This window comes from Lutra lutra, chromosome 2, assembly GCF_902655055.1.
Source record: "Lutra lutra chromosome 2, mLutLut1.2, whole genome shotgun sequence".
NCBI classification, from domain to species: Eukaryota; Metazoa; Chordata; class Mammalia; order Carnivora; family Mustelidae; genus Lutra; species Lutra lutra.
In genome coordinates this window covers 6,502,978-6,529,804 of record NC_062279.1, presented here as the reverse complement: position 1 = coordinate 6,529,804, position 26,827 = coordinate 6,502,978, and the positions used below count along the sequence as shown (strand labels likewise).

The window sequence follows — 26,827 nt, the reverse complement described above, 5'->3', positions numbered from 1 at the left end:
GACAGCAAAACAGAGAAAGGCACTTCCCCTTTTGCTGGCGCTATATAGCTGCTGCTGTAGGATGAGAGAGGGGGCAGCGACCATCATCAGGCATCATACTACGATGGAGTGACAGTCCACTGAAGGTAGATACTCTCTTCCCCCTTTACAGAGAAAACTCAAGCTCAGGGTTCTATCACATGGTACACAGCTGGCAAAACCATAGTCAAGTCTCTTTATCTCGGAGCTTCTTATAATAACATACATTCTCAAGAGATTTAAGTAGAAGTCCACACATCTTCTTGTGCAGATCGGGAGAACTGACAGGCTTTGTGGTGTCCCCCCGACACCTGCCGCTCTGAGGGTACACACAGTGGTCACACCCAGGGCATGCCCACACCACAAGGAAGAACGAATATGGGGAAAGTGGCAAACAGTGAGAAGACCAATCTCACTGGTGGATGTCCTTGCTTCTGTTCTACCCCTGGAGGCATGCTGAGATGCAAAGTGACTTGCTAGGCTCCGGAGAGGGCGGGCTGCCAGCAGACCCAATATGTCTAATTTCAAAGCCCTTCGATCAGCCGCAGTGTTCCCCCTCCTCCCAAGCTTTGCTTTCTCACTCCCAGGACTGGAACCTACACCCATACGAATGGTAAAACCCAGATGGTTTAAACGTCCATACAACGCTGTGTAAGCACCCATGGGAGCTGCTACCCTTTGGCATCCCCAGACACACATGCAAGGTAACAGCAAGATGACAGCCTTTTTGGAAGTTTGGAGACAATGGCCATACTTGGCTATGTTTTCAGACAGAGGAAGGGATTCATGAATAAGCAAGGGCAGTGCTAAAATCGAAAGGTAGGTCTTCCGCAGGCAGCCCTGGAGGAATAAAAAATAGGCAAAACAAGTCTGAAAGAGCAGGAATTATTCCAAGCCACATACACACCGCTCCCCAACACACGGATGGACAAGGGCAGCTCTCGCCTTCACAGTTACGCATTCATGCCGCTGCAGAAGACATGCCCCAGATTGCCCTGAGCCAGAGTCTGGCAGCACACTGTCATCCGGTCACACCTGTCGTCAGGTCAGTATTAGCTTGACACTCGGTCAAAACGCCTTCGCTACTCGCCTCACTTCCTCTCATCACGGAGGCACTGCAGCAGCTCACATCCACACAAGCAGGATGAGTCCAGGGTAAAGAGATGAGACCACAGTCACATAACTTCCAGTGCAGTACACTGTTACGACGGCTCTATTTTATTATCAGTTGTTGTGAATATCTTACTGTGCCTAATTTAGCAGTTAAACGTTATCATAAGTGTGTATGTGCAGGACAAAACAGCAAATACATAGTGTTTGGTACTATTGTGGTTTCAAGCTTCCACTGGGAGTCAGGGGCTATGCCCCCCCCCCAAAGATACGACTGTCTCTTCCTCCTAAGGCTTGCCACCATTCTGCCCTCTGTCACTACAGGTTAATTCTGCTAAGTTTAAGATTTCATATTCTGTTTTGGTCCATTTTATTACTTCTCTGATTTACTCATGTTGTTGTATTAAAATGTACCCTTTTCCCTTACCTTGTAGTGTTTTCACTGTATGAGTATGACACAATTTATGTATCCGCTCTACTGTTATAGATGGATATTTGTGTTCTTTTATTAGAGTCAACACTTCTTAATTGGACACACCCGTGTACCATTTCTCCTGTACTGTTACCATCTTTGCAATCTATTCACATGGACTGACTTAAAGATGCCCTTGAATGATTTCCAAGACTCATCTGCCCTCAGAGGAAATCGACTCCACAGAAAATATGCTGAGGAGTGGCCTTTCCCTCCACATGTAATTCCGTAACCTCCATAATCGGAGGTTAACAAGAAATTAGGGTGGAGATAAAACAAAGGCCTGTCAAGTACTGATCCACTACTTTCTCTGGCCTTTCCAATCTTCGCCTCTTCCCTAATAAAACCTTGATTTTTCAGCCTCATCAGAGAGAGCTGGTTCCACACTAGACAATTTTGCAGGTTAGAGCTTACACGTCTGGGAGCACCACGGTTTTCCTTCTGTTCTCAAGTCTTTCTATGCTTCGATTTGTATGATTTACGGTCATCCTTATGAAAATCAGGAGGATGTTCTTTCCGTGCCTTAGCTCGGCTCCTCTATCAGTGGGCGCTGGCCTGAGCTTGCTTCTTGAGCAGCTACGGGACCACAGAGATGCGCAGCACAAGGGCTATGAAAACCCAAGGGCTGCTTTTCTGACATGGGCCAGGGTAAAGCTCATGGCCACTGCGAACAGGGTTAGAATGAGGATTCACATCCAGCTTTGAGTTCATCACTGTGTTTCAGTAAGTTTCCTAAACTGGCATGAACTTTTTCCCCAAAGGCACCCATGCTCCAGGGGACTAACGGTGCGAGGGCTGAGGAAGAGGTCTACGCGTCCCTGTAAAATGCCAGAATGCAGGACAGACATTTTGGACGAATCCTTTACTTCAGTTCTAACTTTGACCTCCTTAGGCCATAGTACTCCTAAAGTCACTCCAGAAGACAGCCAAGATTCCACTGGAACCACTGCTCCTAATCTGAATCCCATAGAGCAGCCAGAACTCCAGTGTAGGTCCTTCTGCTGAGGGGATTCAACAAAGATGCTAAGCCACAAAGTTTAAGCTGGCATTTAGACCACTTTAATTTGAAACCAGATTTCTACAGCTGAGGGAAACTTTCAAGAATTCACTACCCCTGATAAAATTAAACTGGCTTGTAGGAGTCAAGACCAAATCATAGCAGCGACCACAGTGATTTCTGGTTAAAAAATGAGGGTGAGATGACTCATACTTTGATTGAAACAAACAAACCCTAACAATAGGAAAACCTCTGCTACTGCTCTTTTCTTCCTGTGTGCCCCCCACCCTCATTCCCACTTCCTGTGCACCCCACCCTCATTCCCACTTCCTGTGTGCCCCCACCCTCATTCCCACTTCCTATGCACCCCACCCTCATTCCCACTTCCTGTGCACCCCCACTCTCATTCCCACTTCCTGTGCGCCCCCCACCCTCATTCCCACTTCCTGTGCACCCCCACTCTCATTCCCACTTCCTGTGCGCCCCCCACCCTCATTCCCACTTCCTGTGTGCCCCCACCCTCATTCCCACTTCCTGTGCACCCCACCCTCATTCCCACTTCCTGTGCACCCCCACTCTCATTCCCACTTCCTGTGCGCCCCCCACCCTCATTCCCACTTCCTGTGTGTCCCCTCACCCCTTATTCCACTTCCTGTGTCCCCTCACTCCTCAGTCCCACTTCCTCTGTGTCTTCACCCTTCATTCCCACTTCCTGCTTATCCCTCTCTCCTTATTCTCAGTTCGTACCTGTCCCCTCACCGCTCATTCCCACTCCTATTAGCCCCTTCATCCCTCATTCCCATTTCCTGTGCCCCCTCATTCCCACTTCCTGCTTGTCCCCTCCCCCCAGTCTCACTTCCTGTGTGCCCTCACCCCCATTCTCACTTCCTGCTTGTCCCCTCACCCCTTAGCCCCACTTCCTGTGCCCCCTCACTCCTCATTCCCACTTCCTGTTTGTCCCCTCCCCCCACTCCCATTTCCTGTGCCCCCCTCACCCCTCATTCCCACCAGTTCCTTTGCATGGCCTTACTCCTCATCCTCACTCGCTTGTGAGCTGCGTGTTCCCAACAAACTAGTCAGTGAAGACATGCATCTTAATGGACTTGTGTGAATGGAGCCACTGCCGCTCTGAAAAAGAGGTGGTGTGCTCCATCAACTCTACGAGCCCTCAAAATGCACTCCTCGATTAAACAGCTGACCCCTAAAGATAAAGCAAAGCGAGTCCGCCATTCCATGGTGGCTCAAAGTAGTGCCGGGCCCTCACCCCGCTGAAAGAGAATTATCTCCCGAAAGGATTTTTTTCCCTTTAAGTTGTGAGTAAAAATTCAAGCATGCAGAAGAAAAAGTCAATTCTGAATGACATGCTTTTTATAACTCATGGCCGTGGAGTGAAAGGGGACAGGAATTTTCCACTAGCTTCCGCTGGAATAGACATGCATGCAAAGCAGTAGGGTTAGGGAGAAGGGGCAGATCTCCAGAACTGAAACTAATTATGGGAAAATGATTCAAGTCGCTTGTACTACCGCAAGCATTTGGAGAATCACACTGAAAAGTTACTTCCCAAATTGCTCTGGTGTTCACGAAAATTTGGCTTTTCTATACGTATTAAAACTAATTCGACTTTGAACAAGTGAGGATGGCAGGCATACAAAGGATAAATTACATGCAGAAGTGGACCACCTTACTTCTGTAAAACTGGCGCACACTCTGTCCTTCCGCTACCCGAGCAAACCCACATCAGCCGGAGGCGAGCAAGCCATGCCCCAGAACGTCGCCTGCTCTGAGACCGTTCCCCGGTAGCACGCTTCGCTTACTGACGCTGTCTGCTATAAGGAGACACGGCGCCAAACAACGAGCTGGCGAGAAACAGGGAGGTTCTTCTTCATGGTTTCGGAAGTTAGGAATACGCAAGTGTATGTCTTAAGGAACATCTTACATAATTACCAGTTCTTTTTGATTTACTGATTTCCCAATCAACTTTTCCAATCACAGATATCGCAGTTAAAGACAGTATATGGACTGAGGGAAGGGAGGGGAGGGTCGATTGAGTACACACACCATTAAATGCAGGAGTCGGTAGAGATGTTCAAAGACTTCACTAATACCAGTGACTGAGGAGGGGATGTATCTGCCAGCTAGGCAGCGCTCAGCTTCTCAGACTTGGGAATCAAAATAGACACTGACACCCTCATTTTGAGCCCCATGCCGACTGTCACGCACTAAGTGCCTTTTGTGGCAGTAACCACCAAAAACGTGGCTTTGCACAGCGGTACATTCTAACAGCACTGAAACTGTGAGCTACTTTTCTTCTCTGATACTAATTCTTCTAGTGGCAGGCAGGTGTTAAGTATGCTGCGGTTTTCCTTGAACATTAAACTATCTCCCACGGCCCCCAAGGGTTTGCTACAGGGACCCAGGATGCCCTGGAAACCGTTTAGAAATGGTGCTAATTTCTTTCATTTAATTTTTATGCTAACAGTGGGCATTTATATGCCTATTTTACCAATGAGAAACCTGAGTTTAAAAAACTTGACCTGGGGGGTACCTGGGTGGCTCAGTGGGTTAAAGCTGCTGCCTTCAGCTCGGGTCATGATCCCAGGGTCCTGGGTCGAGCCCCTCATCGGGCTCTCTGCTCGGCAGGGCGCCTGCTTCCCTTCCTCTCTCTCTCTGCCTGCCTCTCTGCCTACTTGTGATCTCTGTCTGTCAAATAAATAAAATCTTAAAAAAAAAAAAAAAAAAAAACAAAAAATACTTGACCTGGTAGCTAGTATGTAGCTGAGCTATGATTCACACACGGGTGTGTCTGAGTCTCAGAATCTATGCTGGAACAACAACTCCACAATCACAGTCGCTTCAAGAATCACAACTTCTTCCCTCACTTCATCCAACACAAACAAAGCCACTTTATTCAGGGTCTTTTTTTTTTTTTTTTAATCAGGTTGCTCAAGCAAGAACTACTTGAATTGGATTTACTCAAAATATGATCAAATTCAATGGACTAATTCATGGATTTCACTTTTCTCAGAGTAATTTTGTTTTCATTCCAATGGGCAATGGGTAGCGCAACTATTCAGAGAATAAATCATTTTCTTCCTACACTTGAAGCCACTGAACTCCAACAAAATGCAACCCATGACTCAGACATTTATTTATTTATTATTTATTTTTAGACTAATGGGAACTGCAAGAATTCTTTCTTGGTCTTCCAAGAGCAAATGCCTTTTATGCTTGATCCGGAAAGAATTGAGTTTCGGAATGTGAAATCACTAATTTACCTAACTAAATACTTTTAACCCTCTTTGGGCAGCTGGAACAGTTTAATCTATAGCTCTCTGCAGTTGCTGTGAAATCACTTTTTCAAAGTTCATTGCTTTAGGCGGTATTTAGGAACAAGCAGATGAGAACTCCAGACAGAGGTAAATAAAATCACTAGGGTCATGGTGTCACAGCAAAATTTGTCAAACATTTCATTTTTAATATCCTTTCATTTTAAAAAAGCCTCTTTATTGAGGTCTAAAACACAGGAAGTGTATAAAATATACAATTCTTAAATCGACAGCTTTGTGAACTTTTAAAACACGAATTTAGTCATGCAACCAGCTCTGAGATTAAGATATAAAATATTTCCAGCAGGGAAGCCTGGGTGGCTCAGTGGGCTAAAGCCTCTGCCTTCGGCTCAGGTCATGATCTCAGGGTCCTGGGATCAAGCCCCACATCGGGCTCTCTGCTCGGCAGGAAGCCTTCTTCCTCCTTTCTCTCTGCCTGCCTCTCTGCCTACTTGTGATCTCTGTCAAATAAATAAAATCTTTAAAAAAAAATATTTCCAGCACCCCAGAAATTTCTATCCCAGCTTGTTCCCAGTTCATAACTTTGCCTGCACCACCACTAGTCCCCCACCCCAGCATCTCGCACCCAGAAATCATTATTCTGACTTTGGTCACCATCAGTAGGTTTGGTCTATTCTTGAATGTGATATAAATGAGATCATGTAGTAGGTATTCTTTGGTGTGTGGCTTCTTTTGCTCCGTGATGCCTGTGACAGCATTTAATTTTAGCAGCAACCTATTTATTTTTTTAAAAGTTAAATTGTAGTACATTATACATTAGCACTCAAATCTGTCCCCAAGGAGCAACATTTACAAATCAAAATAATCATTCTATTGTGAGAAAGCAACTGGTAGAAAGTGTTCATTAAAGAATGTTCTTTAGTCCTTTACAATCTGGTACCATGTAACTGGCCACAAAACATAGCTCAAGTCCTCCTAGTTTGGACAGACCAACAGACTTTATATACAGCGAGTCAGTATGTAGGAACGGTTATTATACTGCAAAGTATAACTCTCTATGCCACATCTGTGTCTTCATCTAAATGGATTACTTCTTAAACTGAAATTTCATGCAAAAATTACATTAGGATAAGTTAGAAATCCCATAGAAAGAGAATAGTATGCTTTTAAACTCCATATGAAGCAGTGGCACCTTCATTTTATGGCCAATTTTGCATATCTATTCTTACTCAACCCTGGAGAGCAAGTGACTCCCCCAATACATGAATGGCATGCTCCGGGAACAAAAGATTGAAATAAAATCCCTCTAAAAATGAATCAGAAACATCATCCCCGGAACTGGTATTCTGTAAAGAGAAGTTTGATCCCACATATATTTTGTAGGAGGATACTCTCTTATTTCAGGTCAGGAGGCCCTGGAAGACATAATTAGAAGCTCGCTGATTTGTCCAAAGTCATAATCACTATTTGCAGTTCCCAGCTGAGGCTCTGTTCTCGTGGAGTCAAACTGCAGCCATCCCCAGAGCACTGTGTGTGTGGCTTTGGAACAGTTTCCCTGGATGGCGAGCCACAGAAAGAAGTGGAATGTGCTTAGAGCTCTGGTATGGCCTTCCAAAGTGAACAGCAGTCCCACTTGGCTGTCGACATTTCAGAGGTGAACAGTAAATACTTTGAAACATATTTAATATGCTTCTTATCAAATTTCAGATCAAGAAATGAAGATAAACTAAAGTTAGTTTTTTTTTTAAAAGCCATACTATTCTGTCTTGCCACATAATTTGGGCACTGGAAATGGTTTTGCTTTTGCTGCACTGCTTCTGATTATAAAAAAATTCAACTGTTGATCAGGTTTTATTTTATTTATTTTATTTTTTAATTCTTAGATTTTGTTTATTTGAGAGAGAGCACCAGAGTGGGGAGGGTCAGAGAGAGAAGCAGACTCCCCACTGAGCAGGGAACTAGATGTGGGACTCCATCCCGGGATTCCAGGATCATGACCTGAACAAAAGGCAGTTGCTTAACCAACTGAGCCACCCAGGTGCCCTTGATCAGGTTTTAAATAAGTTGTTAACATGCTTAAAAATGTATTGCAGGTTTAAAAATTATGTACAGCTTCAAAGATTAACATAGCCTGATTAAACAAATGACTTTTATTCTCTGATGTGAGTTAAAAAAAAAAAGATTTATCACTTTGTTTCTGCAAAGTACAATTTCTTAAAATATGTGTACACATGCCACTGAATCATGTGAATAAATAGGAAAATACAAAAAATGTATAGCTTTAAACACTTGTGAAAATGAAGACTGAACCAGAGGTCAAATTAGAGGCAATCTAATATTAGACTTGGGAAGAGGTGCACGCTCCCAAATGGCTCAGGAAAGCATGAACTTTAGCTGTTTTAAACTCGTAAAATGAAAAGGCTGCAGCTACAGCATTTGGAAGGTGAGAACACGCTTGCCTAAATATTTCCCAGGACTCTTCCTGCAGCAACTAGTGTTCCGCACAGCCCTCCCCCGCCGCACACAGGGCACCGTCACACTGTGCTCCCAGAAATGTCGAATCGGAGAAGAGAGGATAGAAAAGTATACTGTATCCCTTCATCCTCATCCACAGCAGAGCGGACAGAACAATGTTCTGGCAAGAGAATCTGAACAAGTCAGAAGAGGGCTATTGGAAAACCACCACAGGACTACGGTAGTGGATACTGGGTCAGTGGTAGTTCACACACAGAAGGTGGGATACTTTACTGCTAAATGCTCATGCAAATTAGGCCGATGTACTTTGAGAGTTTTCCAATGTTGCCCCCCCCCCAATTCTCTCCACCTTTGAGTTTGCCAGCCACAGGAGGTACAGCAGCAGAGCGCTGTGCTCTGATGTGTGCAAGAAACAGCAGGAGGCTGGAGGCCCAGTCCTGAGACTCCCCAAGCTGGCCCATCTGCATTCCCAAATCCCTCACCCTCCCTTTCTGTGAAAGAAACAACACAGGCTTCCTGCCTTCCTCACGAAGAACTAGCTTGCCTTGAAAGTATCTTCAAGGCAAAAATCATTTAAATTCCTTTAGCCTTTTCCCTCCTTTCCGGGCCATCTAGTATAGTTAATTGTGATGGAGTACATTTATTTCATGTCAAAAAGAAAAAAAAATGCCCCCTCCAAAGGTGATCACACTCTCTTGTCCCTAGAAATCTCTGCAGGATTTCAGCAAAGCCACATGAATACAGAAAGAGACAGTAGAAAGGGGACAGATAAAAGATGGAAACAAGCTTTGGGATGGGACTACTTCACAGAATTTACAAAGTAACCCTGTTAATACCTGGTGGCATCCTTTTTTAGGTGAGCACAGCTACACCAGCGTGGTGCTGAGTGCTGCCTGGCTGTGAGCCACCATGGGATTAATCCCTACTCAGCCGTGAGCTCACACTGGTGATCCAGGTCCTGGTAGATTCCAGAAATGAGGGAACTCAACAATAGGACTGATTTCTAAGCCTTTTTTCCCCCTCAGCTTTTGACAGTTTATCATGCCACAGAGGAGTGACAATGGATGGATGGGTCTAGATATATTTCCATCTCCACACGTGAGCACATATGTGCTTTATACATATGCATCTGTCCATGAATATACACATTTCACAGGTACTATCTGCCATAGAAAAGTATTTACTCACTTTGTTTTTTCTCTCATTGCACCCTAGTTTTAGAGATGCAAGAAAACAGTGGTTTCATTAAAAGAATCTCCAGTTATACTGTAGCCTAAATGCATCAATCTCATCCCAGAAGTGAATTTCAAATGCTCCCATTTCTAATAATTTATGTTTCAGTTCATTTTATAAGAAGAGAAGAGCTATATATTCCTTTTCTGTCTCTGTCACTACCATCTCCTACACTGAGAACAAAACATTCCAAGAACTAGAGCGATGCGAAAGTCCGCAGAACGTCTCCTGCGCAGACCGTATCTGGGAGGTGGAAAGTGAAATTCTCCTCCGTCTCTTGAGCGGCTCCAGCCTTGCCAGGGGCGGGGGTTCTGCGGAGGGCGCTCTGCGCCGGCGCTTCTGGTCTCCAGCATCAGAAGCAGGCAATGTGGGAATGGCTGCTTTCCTGGCAGCTCTCCCTGGCAGCACACCGTGAGCAGGTACAAGGTTCCCACCGTACGGAACTGCCGATGCCAGGGCTCTTGCCCAGGGATCCCCCATGACTCAGGTCTGGCTGAGTCTGCTGTGGCCTGCTGTGGCCTCCTCCTCTGTCACTGCGGACTCCGGTCCAGGCATGGTGGGTGGGAGGCAAATGTGTGCTGCAGCCTCGGTCTTCTCCTCTGTAAGCCAGGCCAGTAGCACCATCCTGCTGTTTCAGGGAACACCTCCTCCAGCCGCTCCCACGCCCTCGGTGGTCAGCATCACAGACGGGGGCTCCCTGCCCGCCCTCCAAGCTGGCTAAGGAGGCCAGTGCCATCTCCCCAGAGCTCCTGCAGGCAGCCCTCAAGTGTGGGAGAGCTGAAGCCCTCCAGGCTACCTCGCCCAGAGGGATGGGAGCCTGCCTTTTCTGCCACAGGTGGAGGGTTCGGTGCTGAAACACATTTCCTACAGCTCCTCAGAAGGGTTTGTGGGATTTTTCACTGGTCGCCACCCCAGTGGTAGCCAACCAAGTCCACATGTTTGAACCGGCCTCAGCCTCCCTGCTTCCCTGGCCTGTCTTCCATTGCTCCCTGGGACCACTTCCTAAATAAACTTCCTGCACGCATGCTTTTGTCTCTGGCCCTGGTATGGGGGAAACCCAAGCTGAGGCAGGAGGAGAATCAAGTGAAATTACTACATTAACTAATTAATTAAAAAGAGAGATATTTAAAATATACAGAAATATTACACAATGTATTTATATATTGATATATAAAGAAGTTAATATGTATAAAATCATTTTGCAATTGAAATTGCTATTACCACTGTTGCATTATATAAACATATACATCACCTTGTAGTACCTGCCGCATTTATGTGCTCCCTGCCTGAGTATCTGTAAGGTTTTGTGAGCCAGAGCCCTAGTAAATATTCGGATAAATACACATGTACCTTAAGAGCCCTTTAAAAACCCACACAGATGTAAAACGTGACACCTTTTCCCATATGAAAAGTCCAAACTCATTTATGTTACTATATATCAGACTCATATTTAAGCTGGCATATATTTAAAAATGGCTGCTATTGATGAAAAAAAAAAACAGCCATTTTATCAGTAGGACATGACTGGAACGCTTGAGGGGAGAAAATACACTTTCTCCTTAGATTCTGGAGCCATGCTAAGGGAAATGCACAAAGAGGCAAAGAGATGGAAGTTTACGGGATGAAGACCCCCCCCCCCCCCAGTTAAATAACAGAGAAAGATACGTAGTTACCTTCACAAATAAAAGCTAAGAAATATGGCTTCAGGGAGCATAGATATGCTGGTATTCAAATTTTTTAAACTGTATCAGTCACAGGAGGAGGGGGACAAGCTACAACTTTAGACTGACACCAACTGGTGCCTGCAACTCTGTTGCCCATCACGGTTTCAAGTTTATAGTCATCAAAAGCACACTTTTAGTCTCTTTATGACCAGTGAAAATAGGAAGTTATCTAGACACAGTATCAGATAACAAAAGTTGCTCATAAATTATTAATAGAAGAACGCTGAAAAGATAGAGCAGAACAAATTAGTTATAGGACTGGCTGTAGAAAGAAAGGACCAAAATTATAGACAGTCAATGGAATGCATGTGGCTTTGGTATGGACTTTTCTAGGCTGGATAAATTCAAATATGGTTTCAATACAAAGAGGCAACAGAAGAACTCCCCAGCTGACAGGGCATTTGAACATTATCTCCAAAATATGCGCAATGCATTTGCCCCTTGACTCCTGTAAGTGTTTCCGAGGACAAAGACGTGCTTGAGTCATGCATCTCCCAGCCTTTCCCTCTTCATCTCTCCTTAAATGCTGTTGAGTACATAACTCCTTAGGAAGTAAAATCCCTAGATTAAAAATAATAATAATAAAGTTTGTAAGGACCAGGAGAAAAGCCCATCTTGCCACTTTTCTGTCTGAAAACCTCAAAAGATGTTTCAGTTTCTTCGTGACAGGGAACCAAGAACATTAGGTCAAAAGACTTCCAAACAGAAAATCCCTGGTTTTAATAATTTCGCCTCCAAGTTTTCAAGCTAATTTTAAGAGCACAAGCTTTGCGTGTTGCTACTAGGGTGTGTGGCTGAAGAAGGGCTACAGAACATCCGTATCCCGAGCAAACGAGAACATAGATCTTTACTTGTAGGCAACTTAAAAATCAATCAAAGAAGTACAAAATGTATTTGGGGGGTATCAAAATGCAACACAACAGGGCAGTGGAGATCTTTGAGGAGGGTGTACGATGGGGTAGGGTATAACCAGAGAAGGGGGAGAGGGATCAAGGTCAAGGGAGATGGCAGACAAAGGCAGGAGGTCTGAAGCAGCCGAAGGGGTCTGGTGCAGCCAGGAGGCAAGGTGCACAGAGGAAGCCAGGCTGGGAGGTTCGAGAGATCAGAAAGAGTGTGTGCCGCCAAGCGAGGGTATCCGCACTTCCTTGCACAGGCGCAACCACATGGCAGTAATGTGAGCTGCAGAGAGACCACAACACTCAGGGTGGGGCCGCCAGAGTACAGTCAGGGGCTGCGTGACAATCCAGAAGACGGAAGAAGATGGAAGACACTGGGTGGGAAGAAGGGATTGAGTCAGGAGGGATTACCGAGGCAGGAAAAAAGAAAACCATCCCTTTTGGGGATGTGTGTGCACAAAAGAGAACAGTTACAGTAACTTGTTTCTAAATTACAATGCTAGGGATAAAATGTTTCCAGTGAAACATCTCACAATTTGTTAATTTCCCACGGAAGTTAGCACGTTCGGAGGACAAAAACTAATTAATTAAAAGGTATCGGACACAGAGCTTTATTTAAATAGAAAGAATATCTCAACCAAGACTATATACTTGGTACAGAACCAAGATCAAAATCTTGAGGTTGCAGATAGTTTTCGTACACTATCTATGTTCTCCTTTCCCCAGCCAATTTCAAGATTACTTTCCTTTCAGTCAAAAAAAAAAAAAAAAAAAAAAAAGATGATAATCTTGGTGAGATGAAAGACAGCAAGGGAAGCATTTTAATGTGTAATCAATCTGCCATAGTTGCCTTGCAAACAGACTTATTTTTTCCTGTCAAATTTAATCATCCCAAATGTTGAAGGAGTAATCAAAACCTTCAGGAACTATTTTACATGAATATAGAGACAGATATATCTTTATGAACATTAGAATAGTTTACTCTGGTTGCTTGAACTTCAATGTGTTGACAACTTGAAAGGCTATGTTTAGGGTGCACTCTTTTAGCAAATCAAACCAATACTGAGCAACAGCCCAGGCCACTACAATGACAGCGACGGTCCTTAAATGTTCCTTAAATTTGGATAATTCACTTGAACTCTAAGGAAAGAGAAACAGCTTAAGGACTTTCAGTGCTTAGCCCAACAACTTAAGAAGGGGGCAAAATGAATGTCCACAATATCCTTTCAAATTGCAATGAGGACTTGGGGAGGGGGGCACTTGGCCTCACAAATCAGAATCACGGCATAATCATCTTCTGACATGAAGGCAACGTCAAACATTCCTGCAAAACATGAGTGTGTGAAGCCACCCGTGTGAAATGAGGAAGAAGCCCATCTCCTCCCTGGGGAGGTTCAAGTATCTTGGAACTGTTTGGAGAAGAGCAGCTCAGTGCAGATGGCAAAGACAGACACAGCTGCCCCAGGACAGAGGGAGTGTGACACTGACAACAGGAGCAGAGAGCTTCTTGCGCTCACATTCCTCCTTGAACGCAGACTTCCTTATACTAGAACGGAACTGCGCTGGACAGACTGCTATATTGCCGGGTTTCAGCTGCAGGCGACAAAAACAAGTGATACTAAACAGAAGGACATTCTGGGGCAATAAACTAGAGAAACGGAAAAGGCAGAAGGGTGGCTTATAGGCACGCCAGTCCTAGTGCAGGCGCCCAAGATCCGGGGTGCCTGGAGTCCACGGGAAGCATGAACAGAGGAACAGGGACGCGGGCAGCGCGCAGCCAACGTTAGTTGTGGCTACTGCAGCCATCCTTGTTGCCGTTTCTTCGGGCACTGAGTGCGCTCTTCTCTGTTGTCAAAGAGTACCCAACTGTCACAGCACCCGTTTCTCTTAAAATCTTACCTTACGTGCACTGCTTCAAGTGTGAGAGCACAAATCTTTCTGAGAATCAACACAAAGATGTCTACTTCCAGATTTTTCTGTTTCTGTTCCACTGTTCTCCCCAAGACCTCAATTAGATACTGGGTTAGTAGCTCATAGATTTTTACTTTATTTAGTTGTATATACTGTATATAGACACGAGCCACGTATGTGCCATGTACGTAAGGCCTGTGCCTGCCCAGGCAGGACGTGCATGCATGTATCCGTAACTTGCTTCAGCGTAAGACTGACCACACCCACACACCCACCACATACATGCACTTCCTCCTCCTGAAAAGCTGAAAAACAGTGACTTGAAAATATTTTCTATTCTATTGTTTCTAAGCTTAGAAAAAGTTATGGCAATAAAGTTAAAATTTTTTACTTTTAAAAACTGGGTATTTTAAAGTTCTTGAGTCTAATTTTAAATGGAAAGTTGACTTTAAAATGTCAGATTATAAATAAGCTTCTCATGTGTCCCGATGGTTGTAACCATATTTGACTCAGTAGTTCTCGAATGTGGCGGGGGAGGACTGAAGGACCCATTTTCTTCATCTAGTTATATGATTTAGAGTGACAAAGGACAGAATCATTTCTATGTAGTTCTTAAGTACCAAAATCAGTAAGAGGATTAAGACCTGTATTTATGCTAATTTATAAATTATTACTTTATGGTATGGACTTAAACCAAACTCCAGCTTGAATATATCTTTAATAAGTCCAAACTTCCCAGAGTAAGGCTTTCTAAATATTATCTTTGCTGGGTATTGAGAGTAACTAAGGCAACTCTTCTGGATGACTTACACGACTTTAATGAACCTCAAAAATTCTATTACTCCCATGGTGATGAGAGGAGTGAAAGAAGGAGTGTGTGTGAAAGTAAGTGTGTGAAAGAGAGACAGAGGGAAAGAAAGGAAAAATAACAAAGTTCTGTCTGAGCTCCTATAACTTGTTGAAATCATAAAAGTTAAATTTTAAAAAGGTGGGGGAGGGGACGAATACTACATTAAGAAAAGACCTAGCTAGTTTGCTGGTTAATACAGGTTTAACAAGGGTTTCACTCTTCCTATTTTATGAAGTCTATACCAGAGGTATTTCCTGGACTGCCAAGTAATAGCACATGATTTCATTTTTTACAGTGGTCTACTCCACTTTTGTTCATATGGAGAAGGCGAGGCTTCAACTACAAGAGTTTTCAAGAGATCAGAGCTGCAGGAGTTGTCAGGATGATGATATGTGATCTGCCCATTGGCCCGGGAAGAACCAGGGAGTGACCACTGACCCTCAAGATAACCAGCAAGGAGGGAGATGGGAAGCACGAAGGGGTGGGGTAGAGTCTACGGCAAGTTAGAAATTGAGGCAGTAAATCCAGACTTCTAATACCAGCCCTGAGACGTAGAATACCCAAGACACAGTTTATAAAAATTATACCAACAAAGAAACCCTTGAACTCTAAGGGACAAACTCCACCCTTCCATTGTATTTTCTCACTTTCATAGGTAGAAGTACAGAATTATTTCACTGTTAAGATTTTAGGAGAAACGATGTTTGGTGACCAGCTCTGTGAATGGCTTCTGTGCAGATGATTAAAGTTTTAAAGAAAGGCATTATAAGCAGTTTTATACTCATCTTTCAATTATTCAATTTAGTTTTAAAAATTTTGAGTTATAACTATGAGAAAAAAATAAAAAGAAAGTTTTCTGTCCTTGTGAACTCATAGTTTGGGCTAAAGAATAGAATTGTGGCTCCTATCATTGGATCACCATGAAAAACAAAGAAGAAAGGAAATTGCATTTTACATATCCAAAGTTATGCATACACACAATGACCATAAATGCTTAGGTAAGCCTTCCGATGTTTCTCTGACCACTCAGAAACTCTATTCTATGCAGGGGACACTGGGCACTCCTAAAGTTAAGGAACATCCCTCGAGTCAAAGAAAAATAAGAGAGTAGGTGTCCACAGCCCAAAGCCCACATGCTCTTTTCCACACACCTGGATGTCCTACATTTATATTTAGTTGTATGATTTTACTGCCAAAGATATAGGGATCTATACCTATGGCAGTGAAATTAGCTTCTGCACTGTCTTGTGCTGAAGCTAATATTAAAATGGGCTGGCCTGCCCACATACCCGGCAAGTGGAGTGATGAAGGTCCTAACGTAGGATTACACGTTTGCCTGGTATCTGAAATGAGGAACCTGTGAAAAATGCACCCATGTTAGGAAAGACCTACTAGGTCTAATGTGTGCTGAATAAGGTAAGAGGGAAGTGGGGGGTGGTCCTGCAGCACGTGGACCTGAGGCGTGATGCTGTAATCCAACAGTGAGCCTTTCCTCATGCTCCACCTTACATAGTCTTCTCAAGTCTCTATTTCAAGAAACCACAAGTCTAGAATGTGGGAAAAATAGTAATGCTTCTTAACCCCAAATTGTCCTTTCCTGCCTAATGAGGCCAGAGCTGCAGCCGGACAGAATGCCTGCTAATGACACACCCCCTTCTGCCCACCTCTAAATGGGGGTCCCGCCACCTCCTGTGCCAGCCACGGTGTGGGCTTCTGGATGTGGCTATCTCCCACACATCATGTGAACAAGCTGTTGGTTTTAAGTTAACATAAGACCACACTTCATTGTACCACTGGTGATAAAAAACATAGCAAGATCAGAGCAAGGCACAGGTCTTCCAACACATCTTTTTTAAAGGAAATGGGCAAATATTTAGGAATGAGGTTTCTGACCATTTGACTGATGACTGTCTTTCTGACACATGTTCTTTTCTAGCTTGAGAATTACATCCAGGACAACATGAAGAGAGAAATGGTAGAGATGCAACAGAATGCAGTACAGAACCAGACCGCTGTGATGATAGAAATAGGAACAAACCTCCTCAATCAAACAGCAGCGCAAACCCGGAAGCTAACGGACGTTGAAGCACAAGTAAGTCACGGAGCACAACGCACGTAATGGTCCAGCTAGACTAGCGACTAGCAAGAAATCAGGCCGCATGGTTACCTGATTAAATGGTGGAAAAATGAAGAAAGCTTAAAAAAAAAAAATGAAGAAAGCTTGAGGGTAGCAGGAAAAAAATTGGTAAGAAAATAAGAATTTGTAGGGCGCCTGGGTGGCTCAGTGGGTTAAGCCACTGCCTTCGGCTCAGGTCATGATCTCAGGGTCCTGGGATCAAGTCCCGCATCGGGTTCTCTGCTCGGCAGAGATCCTGCTTCCCTCTCTCTCTCTCTCTGCCTGCCTCTCCATCTACTTGTGATCTCTCTCTGTCAAATAAATAAATAAAATCTTTAAAAAAAAAAAAAAGAAAAAAAAGAAAATAAGAATTTGTAAAAAAAAAAAAAAGAAAATAAGAATTTGTGGTACATAAGGATTTAAAATCCATAAATACATTTTCTTCTTTTTTTTTTTTCTCTTAAAGATTTATGTATTTTAGAGAGTGGGGCGGCAGGGGGAGGGGCAGAAGGAAAGGGAGAGAGAATCCCAAGCAGACTCCCCACTGAGTGTGAAGCCAGACAGGGGGCTCGATTCCACAACGTTGAGATCATGACCTGAGCCGAAATTAAGAGTCAGACGCTCAACCGACTAAGCCACCCACATGTCCCCATTTTCATCTTTAGTACTGAGGTTAAATTAATTTTTCTACTAACGGCATGTGAATCATTTTGTATGATGCATGCTGGACAACTACAAGACAAATGCTCCCCTGCCTCGCTGGGTACCTTTTGGACTCTGGGTTAAGTCCTTACCTTGTTTCGTGCATTTGAGAAATGAAAGCCACTGAAGAAGAGTACAAGACATTTTGTTCTTCAATCTAACTTTTAAGGTAAAGCCAGATCTCAAAGAAGTATGAAAACAGTTTGTGGTATGAGTTCATAGACAAAGCCGCAGCAGCTGTGGCACAGAGGGCTTACCCGTCCCCCGATGGCTCGCTTCCTGCCATCAGCCAGCTGAGTGAGTCTGAGCAAGGCACTCAGCTCCTGGGGGCCTTGGTGGGTTTAACTGTAAAGTGAGGGCTAGGTCTTACAACTGGCTGCTAAGTGCTCTTTTAGCTTTCAGATTTTATGAGCTCCTGATTAACAGCAGGAGGAGACGGGAATATGAAAATAACAAAAGAACAACACCAAGACACTAAGCATCAAAACATTGAAACAAAATTCACTGCATCATGCCAAATGACACACAACGTGTGACTGAGTAAGAATAGTCTGGGGGTGGTGGGTGCACCTGGGTGACTCAGTTGGTTGAGCATGTGACTTTGTCTCAGGTCATAATCTCTGGGTCCTGGGACCAAGCCCTGCCTTGGGATGGGGGTGGGGGGTGTCCCTGCTCAGCAGGGAGTCTGCTTTTCCCTCTCCCTCTGCTCCTCCCTCCACTCATGCTCTCTATGTCTCTCTCTCAAATAAATAAGTAAAATCTTAAAAAAAAAAAAGAAAGAAAGAAAGAAGGAATAGTCTAGGTGTGGGAAAAAAAAGGACTGTTGGTGGAATCTATTAAGAGGCTCTCAGTTCAAGTCTCTTCATTGGTGAACCTGCTTTCTGGTTCCTAACCCTGGATTCTTTATAGGCTTATGAAGTTAGTACCTTACTGCTCTGAGTTATAAGCAATGTTTAAAAAAAAAAAGAGGGAGAGAGAAAGAGAGAGAATATTTAATAGTAAATAATTTCTATGATGTATTACTTCTATATGCTACTTCAGCCAAAAGAAATGCCAGACATCAGCAGAAGGGGATATGAGGTAAGAGAAATGATAAGCCTCCCAACTGGAATAAGGTCACGTCTAGAACGGTACAGCTGTCCTTTCATTGTCCCCCTACGAACTATTGGATAAAGTAGGGAAAACAGTAGGAAAGTGGCTGGAGAATAAAAGATTTTTATCTGAGGACAGAATAAGAAGTTACTTCTTTACCAAATCTTTCCACAATATTAGAACAATGTAGGGAAAATGTAACTACACCATACGATAGATCACAAGGTATGAAAACTGTAATCCCAAGAAGTGATAAAAGCTAAAAATGAAAAGATAAAAAATTTAAATTAAATGTAACAATATATCCATAGTCAATTATTAAAATAAATTAATAATGTTTAAATCATATGCCCCACCTTTTGATAGCAAAACTAGTGGGAAATCAACCTCATCCAAAAAAATGTCTGAGAGTATAACATTCCTTATATTTTCAGACAATGGTAATCAAGGGTAAGACATGAAGCAATTCCATAACCTTTACGACATCCTGTGTAAGGCAGGCTTTCTAGCTTTCATTGAGCTTTGGTTGGGTCACATTATTTTTAAAAAATCTATTGTAAAACTAGATATTGTATGATCTGTGATAACAGGAAAATTGGAGGGTGACTGGAAAGAAAAGCTTATTATGTCCAGCTAAACACATTAAAATGGCTGAACCGAAGCAAGGACATCAAGGGACCGAATTATGCACCAAATATATTATAGGCACTACTTAGCAATTACTGTGCAAAATGGGTTTAAATCCAAACATAAAATTTTCTCATTAGAAGATTCCTGTAGCCTGTCAGAGTGAGAAGCTATTCCACTGGACAATGAGGGATGGGTAGAGGTCCAAGATCATAAAGACCACAGACAAGCACCTGACGTGGATAATTTAGACAGTCACCTACTGCTGGAGGCCTTGGGGAAGGGATAAAAAAACAGCACCACTGATCCCAGGTCAGTCAGGCCCTATATGCCATCCTCCCCAGCTCTGGCCCATTGTGCTCTTTTTATAGCTCTTAGGAGTTGAATAAAGGAACCCAGTTTCCAGTTCCTTTTACAATGACCAACATAGAGTATTTGGGCCCAAAGAAGATATAAGCCAAATCTATCATCCAGGTATTAACATTAAAACCCAACCTTTCTGCAGGCCAATGCCTTTACTCATTCATAAGACTGTTCATGGTATGTACTCATCCTGCTTTGACTAAGGACAGGACTATCCCTACAGCTGCCCAGTGGGGCCTGGCCAAGCCTTTTATGAATGACACAGACTCTGAGCAAACAATGGTTCTTTCAAGGACCCTTATTCCTGGGCAACAATTCTGCCTTACACTTACACGTGATGTCACATCCTGAATAACCATGCCCCAGAGGATGTGAGTAATAGACTCTTCCTGCTAGAAGGCAGCCAAACACCAAAGAATTCAACCTCAGACCTGTTAGAACACAATGGGAACAGCGATATTGCATATGGCGTATACAGAGAGGCCCCAGCAAAACTGAGCTCCCACTTCACAGCGATGTATTATTGTTTCCTAATTGGTTAATATGATTTTTATAATAGAGAGTGAGAGAGAGATGGAGAACAAAAAAATAAAAGGCTGAACAAGTGACTACAAACTAGGAAATGCCGGGTTAAAAATGAGCTATGGTTTTATAGAATGGAAGCATGTGACTTCTAATCATGTTGCTTCCTGATAAATAAGAGAACAGCATTAGATTTTGAGTGGAAGCAAAACCTTTTTCATTTATCAACAATTTCTGATGTATTAAATATGACCATTTTATATTCCCACTTGTATCACTGTGTGAAAAGAAATGCTAAAATATGGCAGAACAAGAGTAACAGCATTATATTATTTGACCCAAATACCACTGTCCGGAACTATTAAAACACTTTCTAAAAAAAGACACGGTGGGGGGGAAAAAAACCATATTCTGATGCAATCCAGGACTTCAGGCCTTTTCTGAAAATGGAGAATATGCCAAAATTAGATACTTGGGGTAAATTTAAAAAAAAATGCTTTAGTTATGTTTTCCTATAATTTAGCTGACTTAATTAAAAGGAAGTTATATGTAACTTTAAACATGACAAAGAGGAATTTTATTTTGTTACATTTAGGTATTAAATCAGACAACAAGACTTGAACTTCAGCTTCTGGAACATTCCCTTTCCACCAACAAATTGGAAAAACAGATTTTGGATCAGACCAGTGAAATAAACAAATTGCAAGATAAGAACAGGTAATAAAAACACAAAAAATTACAATTCAGAATTGCACACTTTCTAGATATAAAAGCCTATTTCATGTGACTATTAATTATAAGCATGGCTTCCAAAATCACGACAAAATGACAGATGTCTTAATGTGTAGTGTCAGGATCCGACACCTCGTAAGGGAAAGGAAGGGAGAGGGTCTGGGAGGAAATATGGAGGTTACCATGCCTTCTAATCCAGTCTTCAATTTTTTCATTCTCCAGCCCCTTAAAGATTCTCTTCCAATGATTCCCCAAACTCTGCCTCAATACTGTGCAATTTAATCTGTGACAAAATACTGCCAGTGTCATGGAGTAAAAGTAACACTGGCCTAGGCATTTTAATAGTTCCTTTGCCTCTGGGAACTTCGTTGTTCCCAATGCACAATGAGCCACAGCTGAAAATTAGAAACTATAAATAGTGCACATTTCATGATACAATTGTTACTCCTAAAACATATGATAAAGTAAAAACAGAAGTTAATAATATAATATTGATATTTGAACAAGATCTAGAAAAATCCCAAGAAAATCACACAAAAACAAACTTGGGATGATCAGTGGGGATGGTTTTCAAAGGTTTACTGCAGTCAGGGGCATATAAGGATAATTGTGTTTATTAACCTGTTTCCAACCAAGACATGTCTACATGACAGGGAGAATGGCCAGACAACAAGGTACTCTATTTCACAGCTACTTAATTTCAATTTCATAATTCCTTATTGTTAACCAAAAATGATGATGAACTTCATGTCTTATAATCATTCTTTACGTTAATCAGGAACTCAGCTGAAATCATTTTTTCTGTTCTTCGGGTATCAAGTTTAACTCATTACTGATTTAGGGTCTTGAAGAGCAAATGGATTTTTAATATTTTTGCAAATAGTTTGTTTAATTCAAATATTTTTCTTCAGTGTTTCCACTTTTTTCCTTCAGCAAAGTAATAAATAAAAATTTGAGACCAACAATTGAGATATAACAATCTCTGCAATTTCATTTTCTGAAAATGGTCTTATTTAATGATGTTCTCTTATTTAATGATGTTGCAGTAACGGGAAGCTACGGGAGCTGAATGATTACTCTAGTTGCCTGCCAGGACAATACTGTCCGGGCTATGTCCAGTTTGCTGAGCGCAGCCTGGTCTTGAACACTGTCCCCTCCTTAAGTTTCTCCTTCTGTATGCTAAAACACTAATATCATCAGTTAAGTATGTCAGTTATGTCACCCGAGTATTGCCTTTGTAAATATTTGCCAAATCATATTGCCTTTTGCCTAGAGAAATGCAAATCTGATTCCCGAGTTCGGACACACTGTTTAATGTTTCCGCTTACTACAAGTAAACCGTTACCCGCAGCTGGGATTGCTTTGAAAGACAATCAACAACTTTCCTTACATCTTTTGATCCTCCATGATCTGGTAAAATTTCTTAGTATGTTAGAGCTTTACGATGTATAAAACAGTAATTCCCACCAGCCCGTAGCTTGCTGTGTTTTCTGATTATTCTTGCATACGGGATCCTTCACATTCTTTTTCACTTAAATCTTTCACACTTTCCGCCAGTTTAATCACCATTGACCAATAATGCACTTTTCTAATACTTTGAGCCTACTTTTATATGACACTAAATTTAAACAACACATTTCCTCCATAAAAGCACCTTGTCAAACATACCTGATAAATTATTGTTTCAGTTTGCAATCCGCAGCTTGGATGGCAAACACCTCACTCAGAGTGGAGTTGTACATGGACCATTTCGGAATGGCCCGCCAAAGTACAGACCCTGAGAGAGAGCCTGCTATCAGCAGACTGTCATAGAAACCGTACCTGCAGCTCTTAGCAGCTGCAGAAATCATCATCTCTTGTATCACAAATATGAAATGAAGGGACAATAATAAGGTCTCTATTAATCAGTGTAAGTCAATAAAAATAAGAAAACCACACAGATGATTTTCCATCTTTCCATCTTTCAGTGACTTTGGCATGCTGTGTTTTGAGGTGTCTTCTATTTTGACTAGCCTAGAATCTCATTTGCAAGAACACCATTGTAAATATCTGTGGATGTTTTGCACATGTAACAAACCATACCTTTCAATTACTTTCAGCATTTCCCTCAAATACTGTCCAGCTGTTTTCATTACTGAATAGTTTCAAATGAAGTCAAAGTACTCATTACGGTCAGTGTTTCTCTGAATATTGCTACTATCCAATTGTTAGGTTCACCAGCGAAGGTGAAAATTACAATGTGGTTTTCATCTTATCATTCTTTTTTTTTCTTCTAAAAATAAATGATTCAACTTATTTTTTCAAACTTTTCAAATTTTCCAAATTTTCAAATTTTTCAAATTATACCAGTTCCATGAAACTGTGATTACTGTTGCCGTGATTACTGTTACTGAAAAGGGCTGCCACTGATACTGTCCCTTTCTGAGAAGCCTTGGTATTTCTGTCCACGCAGGATACCTTTCCCATATTTCTCATCAATGAGAGCTATGTTAATGGAAAGATAAGCTAAGCTTAAGTGCAACTTCTATGCTGAGGATCGAATTGATTCTCCTTGATCAGAAAATCAAATACTGTACTAAAGTATGAGCTGTCAAACAAACGTGCGTATGCCCCATGCTGCTCCACCTCCTTTCTCCCACACCCCCATCACCCTCGGCCATAGCCTTTGTGGCAATGTACCAAGTCCTTGCTATGAATTTACACTCTATTTTCATCTACTTTATCCTAGTTAACATTATCCTATTTAACTTTCTCTCATTTAAAAAAATGTTGATTGTCACTCATTGCATGGATTTCCCAAGCCAGTAATGGGTCCCAATCCGCATTTTGCAAAATACGATCTGGGACTCCTTGCCGCTTTACTGTGCTTCTGTAACTCATTACACATTTCCGGTCTCATAGCCCATGTGATTTGGAGTGATCTGATGCTGGCCTAAACTCTTTAATCCATGCTTGTACTTAACCTTAATATTAACTATTTTAGATCAAGATACAATTGCCCTCTGGAGCTATAGTGGTATAGGTTTTGGAGAAAGAAACTTTTTTCTTTTTTTAAATAAATATCCACCCTGGAGTGTTCATACTTTGGACCATGGGATTGTCCCATCTTTCTTTTATGCCTCCTCATGGAATATTAAAGACAATAAAAGACAGCTGTTTAAGAAATCTCAGCAATGTCATTTTGAAGGCAACATAGATTAGTGACTTAAAAATGCCCCATTTATTTTATGTTAATTGTCTAGGTCAAGTGTCACAGGAGTACTTCCAAAACATACTGCCTGAATGCTGATGGTACTAGAAGGGATTTTAGGGCAAAAAGGGAAAAGCTTTATGCATTTATTTTCAGGTTAACTTCTGCTTAAAGCAAGTCATTTTGGTTTTTTAATTAATAAAAAGTATATACAATTAAAAAATAAGCTAGTATCAAGAAAAATAATAAGAAACAACAGTTAAAATAAATATAACACTTATGAAAGTGGAGTGCAAATAAGTATTACAGTAAGTGATTATTTTTTGACTTGGTATACAGACTAAATACTTGCTGTCGTAGACTGATCTCCAGTGATCTAGGCTGGCATAAATTTAAGAGCTGCAATGGAGTTTCTAATCGTGATTATTAAAACAGATTGTAACATTGTTAATGTTATAGGTAAGACCTACCATGGGTAGCCAGTTTCTTGGCTGACTAATGTTGCTTGCAGGGTTAAAAACTCAGAAAATGTGACTTTCTCCTAAAAGGCATAGTAGGCTTACAGATTATTTGAACTAGAAGGGACCTCAGAGATCATCATCTTGTCTACTGCATCTGTTTTTGGTATTTATTTCTACAGATGGAGAGTCACTTAGGTAGACATGCACCTAGACGCAGAGTAGGGATGACCACTTAACACAGGGAGTCATGCACAGACGTGAAGCTCTCAGCCTGCGCTTTCCACTCACCATTCCACCTGCCCATGTGTGCTCCCAACATCAAGCCTGCCTTCTCAGTGAATAATTCCATAGCCCCCTACACCAAAACCATGGTCTTCAAATGCATGTCAGTGATAACTTCTAATTATGGACCTTAGATTTTTATCAGGGTATTTTATCCTCAGATCTATGTCACACTTATTTATGCAATGTTCTTGGCAAGTTTGAGAGCTTCTTCAGGGCTGCAGCAACACGTTCACTCTGGGAAGACAGAGTGTCTTGAGGAAGCAGAAATTCAATAAACATAAAAGATGATATAAGAATTATGAAACTGACTTGATGTCCATAAAGCAATCACTAAAATAACCATTATTTCCCTTTATAAGTTTCTTAGAAAAGAAAGTACTAGACATGGAAGACAAGCATATAGTTCAACTACGGTCAATAAAAGAAGAGAAAGATCAGCTCCAGGTGTTAGTATCCAAGCAAAATTCCATCATTGAAGAACTAGAAAAACAACTGGTGACCGCCACAGTGAATAATTCCGTTCTCCAGAAGCAGCAACATGATCTGATGGAGACAGTTCATAATTTATTGACTATGATATCAACATCAAACTGTAAGTCAAGTTTACATATCATTTTTCCTTCAGTTTTAATTGCCATTATTTTGTAAGTGATAGTCTCAAAATTCCAAAAAATTATCATCTTTCAGAAAAGGACTATTTCTCTTACAGTTTCCTATGAAAGTTTTACAGAGGCTCATCACAAAACCAATTAAAAAAGGAGGAAGTAATTTCACTCCAGGTTATTTACCTAAAGAATACAAAATCACTAATCCAAAAAGATATGTGTACCACTAGGTTTATTGCAGCATTATTTACTGAAAGCTATTATTTATGAAAGCTGCCCAAGTGTCCATAGGTAGATGAATAAAGAAGTGAATTCCATATATATTATGGAATATTATTCAGCCATAAAGAGAGGAAAATCTTGCCTTTCATGACAACATGGATGGAGCTACAGAGTGTTTGCTAAGTGAAATAAGCCAAAGGGCAAAGAAGCCAAATAAGCCAATAAGACAAAGACAAATACCATATGATTTCAGTCATATGTGGGGATTTAAGAAACAAAACAAATAAAGAAAAAAGCAGAGAGGGGGGGAAATACAGATTCTTAATTAGAGAGAACAAACAGATGGTCACCAGAAGGGACATGGGGAAGGGGACGGGGCAAAGACGAGATGGGGACTAAGAATACACTTGATGTGATGAGCACTGAGTGATGTACAGAGCTGTTGAATCACTGTATTGTATGCCTGAAACTATTATAACACTGTATGTTAACTGTACTGAAATTTAAATTTTTTTAAATGCTGCTCAGGGAGATAAAACAGAAAGAAGGAAGAAGGGGAGGATAGAAGGAATATATATTTACACTAATTAGTTATTGTGAGACAAAACACCCCACACGTGCTTCCTGGGCTCAAAGAGCCTACTTTCTGTTAGTTCCATCACTATCTAGATGTATGAGGCTGGGTAAGTTGCAAATCCACCGTGGACTTGCTTTTTTTAAGTGGGAAAAACAAATCTAAACCTAGAGGACTGTTGTGAAGACTGACTTAATACTCGCAGTGACTGGCATAAAACTGGCACTCAAGAGATGCCAGCCCCCTTCCCTTAGCCCACCCTCAGATACATTTCACCTACTTTATTACTGTTTTACTTTCACTTTTTTTTTTTTTATTTTGGAGGGGGAAAATGGAAGCATCTTCAGTCACTAATTGGAAATG

The 26,827-nt window shown here is 41.8% G+C and overlaps 2 protein-coding genes across 9 annotated transcripts in view; one reads left to right on the top strand and one right to left on the bottom strand.

The window, feature by feature from the left end:
• MCPH1 (microcephalin 1) overlaps positions 1–26,827 on the bottom strand; it is a 245,709-nt gene that overhangs the window by 88,484 nt on the left and 130,398 nt on the right. The window lies entirely within an intron of this gene.
• ANGPT2 (angiopoietin 2) overlaps positions 1–26,827 on the top strand; it is a 54,950-nt gene that overhangs the window by 11,889 nt on the left and 16,234 nt on the right. For both annotated transcript variants that reach the window (XM_047713779.1, XM_047713769.1), the window contains exons 2-4: positions 16,910–17,065; positions 20,991–21,112; positions 25,423–25,655. In XM_047713779.1, coding sequence (XP_047569735.1) covers positions 16,910–17,065; positions 20,991–21,112; positions 25,423–25,655 — 511 coding nt within the window. The remainder of the gene's footprint in view (positions 1–16,909; positions 17,066–20,990; positions 21,113–25,422; positions 25,656–26,827) is intronic.